Here is a 7,539-nt window from a genome sequence, read left to right as displayed (position 1 = left end):
TGATCATTCACAAACAAGCTCACACTATGGACAAAGCCAAAGAATGTTAGCAAACTCTGCTCCAATGAGATTGCCATAATGATAGAACAACAAAGTGGTTGCCCGACATCCACTGAAAATTGCACCTCACCCTACCATTCAGATCTACACAAATTCAGGCAGTTTTTTTGTTAAAAAAAATAATAAAACAGCTCAGGAACCCGGAAAACCTGGTTTAATCACCTGGCCTGGTTTGGTTTAAAAATTGAATTGTCCACTCTGCAAATGTAGTAGCTAGCCAGTCACCTATTATAATAAAGCATCATGAATCATTGTAGTAACCCACATGCTTCCTTGCAAGAATGCTCAGCGAAGTCTTGTAAACACATGCCTATGGGTGAAAATCTCATTTCAAGACACTGGAAGGAAAGAGAACACCTGATGATATCAGAATTGACACCTTATCATATCAGAATTGGTGTTAGCCAAGAACCCTAGACCACCGTAGGCTAGGGTCCAACCGATAAACATATCATGCTTCAGAAGATTCAGGTTAACTCTTCTTAAGATATACCCCAAATTACATCAAGCAGATCCTAAGCCAGAAACAAGGTTCAGAAGCCACCATCTGCTGGTTTGGTTAGGCCATGAAAAACAAAATGAATGAACAGTATCAAGCACTCAAACAATCATACAAGTCATTTAATTAAAAATAGGTACTATGCACTGTACCAGCTGAATTGCTCTCAATTTGCCCCAAAAACAAACGGAATTGTACAGGCTCAAGTCCTGAGACAGCCACTTTGTACGACAAAATACCAAATTTTAGATCTGTCCCAAATTTGCCCCTCCCAGACCATGGATTGCTGGGATTCTAACTGCGTATGGCCCTTTTAAGCTGAGAGCAATTTAGTCTACAAAGACAATTTGGTCTAAAACAAGTATGAGGTGGTATTCTTTTACATGGAAAGGAGGTTTAAAAACCACTCCTTGTTTCTGCATTGGGTAAGAAAGGCAAGAATTCTTCTGGATGGTAGGTCATTCTGAAGATGGGCTACATAAATAACTTAAACCTTACACCAAGCAACCATGCACCAAATAAAGGATGAAAAAGAAGACATTATTAATTAATGCAGCTACCTGCAAATGAATAAGATACATGCATTGCAGAACAGTCTCGAATCCTCAGCTAGTTAGTCCTTACAAGAGGCTTCACCTTGCGCTTGTGGCCCATACTGTTCACAAGATCTTTGCGGGCGCATACAGGAAACATATAAAGGCCTGGCACCTTTAATCTTCTGAGAACATAGGGAAAACTTAGCTGATCACGTGATGTAAACCGGACCACCTCATTGAACCAAAGACACATGAAGAGATTCGTCATTGGTGTGTGCTCCCTCACAATCACAGAAGCTTCAGCTAAAGCTGCACACAGCAACACATTACTAATGCATCAGTTTTCCTTTCTGGAAATCAGATATAACATAAAACATTACATACAGACAAATGGTTTCTAGAATAGGTGCATTTCTGAATATGGCTCACTCTAGAGAGAAGAACAATTAACCCCATAATGGGATGAGCTGAGTTGTATTCAATCTGACCTGAGTATTCGCTCATCCTCAACTGAAAAGCATATTTCAACCTGGCAGCATATCAGAGGCTGCCACACATCCATCCAAGGTTACCCTAAATCTAGTTCAAATGAAACTCTAGCTAACCATCAAACTTTATAGTGACTAGCATCAAGATCTTGGCCTGTATGACCTACTCTTCTCACAATGCTCTCCAAGACACAGACACAATGATCCATATTTCAGTATATGTAAACTTAAAAGGTATGATTAGAAGCAAACCTTTCTTCCCATTGAATCTTTTATCATCACGAATACCATCTTGCCGGTACTGATTTAACTGCACCTCCACTTCTTCTGGGGTTGCTTTGTGTTTTTTAACAATGGCCTTTCCCTCATCATACAGACTACTGCGTGCTCCATGCTCAGATATGGCAAGGACGGAATTTGTACGCCAAAGTAGTGCTTCCAGAACACCTAATGGATCTCTTCGAAATTGAGACTTTGAGTCTACCCAAATCGAATACCTTGCTTCAGGAAAAAGACGATGGCTCAACATCTGTAGAAGTAAATAAGAATGTCATCTAATGCACTAACAAAATCTGAAGCAAACTGTTCCTACAAGGAGAGTATTCAATACGCAGAAAACTGAACAACTAGCTGAGCCTATTTTAAATATTGCAGTGTACTGTCAAGATGAAGGGTGACAAGTTCCATTTTCTAGCCAACTGGATAGATGGAAAATAGACATCCATCACTTTCAGGAAAACCATACATAAACAAGATAATAACAGAGTTTCCATCAATTATTTTCACTATGGAAACAAAAACTATCACAAATGGCTTTTTACTTTCTTCTAGGAAAAAAGATATCCAGATTTTTGAGAGATACAGGTGTATCGAGGATTGGTTTTGTTAATTGTAAATCTCACCAACCAACAGAAAATAGACATCCATCACTTTCAGGAAAACCATACATAAACAAGATAATAACAGAGTTTCCATCAATTATTTTCACTATGGAAACAAAAACTATCACAAATAGCTTTTTACTTTCTTCTAGGAAAAAAAGATATCCAGATTTTTGAGAGATACAGGTGTATCGAGGATTGGTTTTGTTAATTGTAAATCTCAACAACCAACAGAATTGTGTGAAACCTCTATTAAACAGTTTCTAACCATAAACCACTGCCACAATTAATGGCTTTCATACCTAGGAAAATAAAATATATGAAACAAATTCAACTTTTCCTTTGTCAATAAAGCACAAGTAGTGAACTGTTCTCAACTTAACACCATATCATGCTCTATAGTAAAATGATTTGGCATAAGTAAAATAAATTTTCCTCCTTATCATTTTAGTAAATTATGCATCAAATATTGAAGAGATAAATGGAAGATACATGTAACACAATTAGAACTTGCTAGAGTAAATGGAGAAGTGCCTCTAGGGTATCCTGTGATTGATGCATACCTTAAAGACTTACGAAAAGATTATATAGGACTATAATAAAGGCCTCAAGTGTTGTATGACTTGGAATGTTGGGCAATAAAGAGGGTTCAGAAAGAATGTTGAGTATGGTAGAAATGAGAATATTAAGATGAATGTGTAATAAAACTAGAAAGAATAAGTTGAGAGATGAATATATTAGAGCATCTGAAGGAGTTGCAGAAGTTAAGGACAAAGTGATGGAAAATCGACTGACATGCTATGGATATGTGCAAGAAAGAATTTAGGGGCCATCAATAAAAAGAGGTATTTTAATATGTATTGAAAGATGTAGGACGAGTGGAAGATCTAAGGTAACATAGATGGAAATTTTGAGCGAAGGTTTGGGAAAGCTTGAAATAAGCCAGTATAGGTGGCATTAATATAGAGATTCTTGGTGAATGCAGACCCATAAAACCAAACTTAGTAGTTGGGGTATGGCTTGGTGGTTATGGTTATGTATTAAAAAAAATGAAAAAAGCATTAAAGAAACGATGAAGATACTGCCTGAAAATACCGAAAGTCAGTGAACATCTCAAAATATTTGCAAGAAGATCATCATAAACATTGAGCAATTAGTATGATTTACATTCACAACTTTTTCTTTACCTTTGGGATTTTTCCATTCAACCGTTGATCAGCAAAAGGAAGATCCCTAACAACCACAATACGCCATTTACCAATCACATGATCATCACCAATTACTTTTCCTTCTGCTTCCTGAGCTGAGTGAGTGATTTCATCCCAAAATGCCACATAGCAAACCTGTGTTAAAACAAGATCTATACATAAGCAGGCAGAATGTCAAAACTAATGAAATAGAACTTCGCAAAATAAAACCTTTTCAAGTGATGCCTCCGTCATCCCAATAGGTTGGTAGAGATCATCCCCGCCACCAAATGCACATGTAGATACAACAGCTTTGCAGGTTCGCATGTAACTTTTGTCATCATCAGAGATCTTAAACCCTCCATTTTCACTGTAGAAACCACAATGCACTACAGTAGTTTCATTCACCTGAAAACGATCATAAGTGCATGTAACCTATATGCTAAAGTAAACCAAAATATAAAAAAGCACAGCCAGGGAGGAAGGTCCATCACAATTTGCAAGGCAGTAATTTAGGCAGAACTTAGCCTTTACATTATAATATGGTAAGTATCATTGCAATAAGATACTCTGGGCACCAAATTTCAAAAGGAATTTTGTGCAAAATGTACTCTTAAACACTAAATATTCATTAGGATCAGAATAGAACCTTGAAACTTTGTTCTCTCTCATTGAGTGTTTGATTTCCAGTGAATAAATTAAATCTTGTGGCTCCAGCATATTGGGGCAAAAGCATGGCATTGCCTGCAATGTGGTGTTCTCCTGAATCTGATTTATATACAACTCTCTTAATGGGAACATTGTCTTCTGCACTAGCAGGGAACTCCAGTGTCCGAATTTTTTCAGGACTGAGGATCTTCAGGCAAGCTGTCAAATCCAGAAAATAATTCTATAAGAAAAGAAGCTCTAAACTTGGATTGAGCACCTGAAGGTACAAAGAGCAGACTAACATAATAAAGTGGGGAAAATTCTTCTATAATGGGGAAACAGGCAGATTGAGCCTGTTAGGGATGCTTCTGAAAGTGAAGATAAACAGAAAGACTACACAGTACACATTCAGTAATCCAGGAACAAACATTTTGAACCACTACTTATCATTCTACCGCCTCACGTGTCTGATATCCATCATACATGGGTCCATGCACATGGCTAACTGATCAAGATCAACATCCATATCCACAAATGTCAGCTCATGAGATTGAGACCAGCTCAAAAGCAAAAGCTGGGTATAGGTAAGGCTGGCATGTTTCAACAAAAAATAACAGTTGGATGAACATGTAAATATAATATAATGTTCAACAGTCATAAGCATATAATTTGAAGGTAGCACCACGGATCTACCTCTACAACTTGTAGCTTTTTCACTTCAAAATCATCTTCAAAAATAGGAAGGTGAATCTCTCCCTCTATTCCCTCTAAAATTCTTGCAACTCATACACTTCCCCTCTGAAACAATCCTAGTAGCATCTCTTGTCTATGGGAGTTAGGCCTATGAACAGTTCTTCAAATATAGTCACTAATATCACCACATATTCTTCTTAAGAATATCTTATAATATACAAAAGTTTTACTCCATGGTGGAAACAAGACATACCTTTTCTTCTTTTCCTTAATTTTGACCCATAATTTGGGGATAAAACAATAACATCTAAAGCGTCCTTTTACCTCATTGATCATGTTGCTTGGATTATGTGCATAAATAAATAAATGACATATAACACTGCATTGCCACAAGTTTACAATTTCCTAATGCAATTATCAGTTTGAAACCATATTTTGAAACATGAAACTCCTTCCAAGGTTGGATCCCCAAAATTTTTGCAAGACAAGCAAATTGCCTAGAGGATATGACATATCCTAAATCCACACAATTATAATTCGTTCCTACTAAATTACCAAAAGTTAGGGCTTTTTAGACCAAAAAACACAAAGATGAAATCTTTCGTCCTTTCAAGTAATTTATAAGTGCAAAAACACGAAAAAATCCAGAAAAGAAAAGAACAAACCAGCGATTCGAAAATCATCTTACGCTCTCTAATGCCATTGACGAGTCTGGTGGTGGGGTTGAGGCGGGTTAGTTTCCGAGTCGACTCCTTTATTGAGACGGGTTCCGATTTGGGCTCCGCCTGGGGTTTCCTCGCCAGTTTCGAGCTCTCGACGAGGAGCAGCGCTATTGCCGGGAGGAAGAGGAGCACCGTCCACCACCGTATCGCCTTCCTCACGATTCTCTGGCAGAGCTCGCGCCGCCCACGGAAGCGGGGCTTCTTGCGCTTCTGGCGGGCCCGGACCCGCATTCGGCCGGCGACCTCGTCGTCGTCGGAGACGGATATGGAGATGCTGTTGAGCATCGAGGAGGACATGGGCGGTGAGAGGGCAATCGAGAAGAGGTATTGGGGAACGTAGAATTAGGGCTTGAGGGCCTTCTTTCTCTCTTCGAGAGGAAAGCTTTCTGTCGCCTCGAACACGGAGGTCCAACTTCCGAGCGGTAGGATAACTGGGATAAGAGGAGCCGGAATAACTCGGTCCGGATGACGGTTGGGAACTTGGAATTTATCCCCCCGAATTAAGTCGACTCACAAAAGGAGAAGAAAACATTCCCCGGTACGCACACCAAACAAATCGGATAGTGCGATTTTTATTGTTCGCGTCCATTTTTTAAGTGACTTCCCATCCTAACGAAGTCCATTCATCTCGTGATTTAAAAAACAAAAAAAAATATATAAAACATCATCCATGAAGCCATCTGTCTATAGCCTCTCTTCTTTCTTTCTTTTTCTTTTTTTTTTTTTTTTTTTTTTGCCGAGTTATCCTTCCCTCTCCATTCGTCTATAAGACATTCTACTCCTTTAAATCTTCTTCCCCATAAAGATGTATGGTCCAATGATGTATCACATGGTCATGAAATATATACTGGTGAACACCATATTCTAGATACTATGTATCGATTTACTTTGATATATGTATTTGATCGCTGCTATATCAAATAAATTTAAAGTATGTAACAAAATTCGTTCAGTATATATCACTTGGACATGTACTATGTACTGATAAACATAATATTCTAGGAATTGTGTACCAATTTGTCTGTATGTGTATATTGCTCATTGGATGACTAATTTGTTAGATATGTATTATGACTATTATCTGATCACCTGTTATATACTGAAGAACACAGTCCATAGCTACGTGGAGGAAGAGATGCAATATATGGAAGGGGAAGAAAGAGACTCAGGGAGAAGAAGGAAAGCCTCACGGATGGTGGAGAGGAAAGGATGACTTACAAGAAAGAAAAGAGGGATACAGGCAGATAACTTCACGAATGATGCTTCCCATTTTTTTTTTCAAAATTAAGTTTCGGGATGGGTGGACTCCATTGGTAGAAGGAATTTCATACCACATGATAGAATACATGGTAAAAAAGAAAGACTGCTTCATACAATCCCTTCTAATGTGCATATCAAGGGATATTGGTTTGAGGTGCAGTGGTTATAAAGATGCAAAAGGATATGATGCTGTTTCACTATGACTACCTCCCAGAATCACTCATTTCCCCGTTCTCAGCACCAGTCTTTCAAGACGATCTGCAATTGGTAGGGTATGCCGGCAGCGGGGATTACATGGATGATAGAAAGCCTGTGTACAAGCACACACACACTAGTGTTGTGAGCTAGGAGTGGAGTGGAACTGCCAGAGCCGGCTCAACCCTTAAGCGTCTTAGGCGGTCGCTCAAGACTCCGGCCCAAAGAAGATCCACTGTAGAAAAGACCTCAAAGACAAAATAGCCTTAGGCTCCTAAATACATCAGGCCGCTCCTGGGTATTGTTTAGCATTTTTCAATTCAAAAGTATAAATAAATGCGAAAGGCTTGAAAACCACAAGCTTATATAT

The 7,539-nt window shown here is 38.6% G+C and overlaps 1 protein-coding gene across 1 annotated transcript; it reads right to left on the bottom strand.

Annotated features, from left to right (window-relative positions):
* Nucleotides 1-954: 954 nt before the first annotated feature.
* Nucleotides 955-6,226, bottom strand: LOC103720789. Its single transcript, XM_008810680.3, has 6 exons — nt 5,681-6,226; nt 4,301-4,518; nt 3,883-4,059; nt 3,652-3,807; nt 1,836-2,112; nt 955-1,404 (listed from the first exon to the last, which is right to left on the bottom strand). The coding sequence occupies exons 1-6, from the start codon at nt 6,009-6,011 to the stop codon at nt 1,169-1,171; spliced, it is 1,395 nt and encodes a 464-aa protein (XP_008808902.1). The 5' UTR covers nt 6,012-6,226; the 3' UTR covers nt 955-1,168.
* Between the last annotated feature and the right edge of the window lie 1,313 nt (nt 6,227-7,539).

The sequence above is a fragment of the Phoenix dactylifera genome, chromosome 16 (assembly GCF_009389715.1).
Source record: "Phoenix dactylifera cultivar Barhee BC4 chromosome 16, palm_55x_up_171113_PBpolish2nd_filt_p, whole genome shotgun sequence".
NCBI lineage: Eukaryota > Viridiplantae > Streptophyta > Magnoliopsida > Arecales > Arecaceae > Phoenix > Phoenix dactylifera.
Note: the sequence above shows the minus strand (reverse complement) of the source record. Positions and strands in the feature narration are given on the sequence as shown.

Excerpts from the sequence above, each read along its gene's own strand:
- LOC103720789 (XM_008810680.3), bottom strand. The coding sequence starts at position 6,011 with ATGTCCTCCTCGATGCTCAACAGCATCTCCATATCCGTCTCCGACGAC. Across the intron at positions 4,519-5,680 it reads CGTCAATGGCATTAGAGAGC|CTTGCCTGAAGATCCTCAGT; the intron begins GTAAGATGATTT and ends TGGATTTGACAG. Across the intron at positions 4,060-4,300 it reads AGAGAGAACAAAGTTTCAAG|GTGAATGAAACTACTGTAGT; the intron begins GTTCTATTCTGA and ends GATCGTTTTCAG.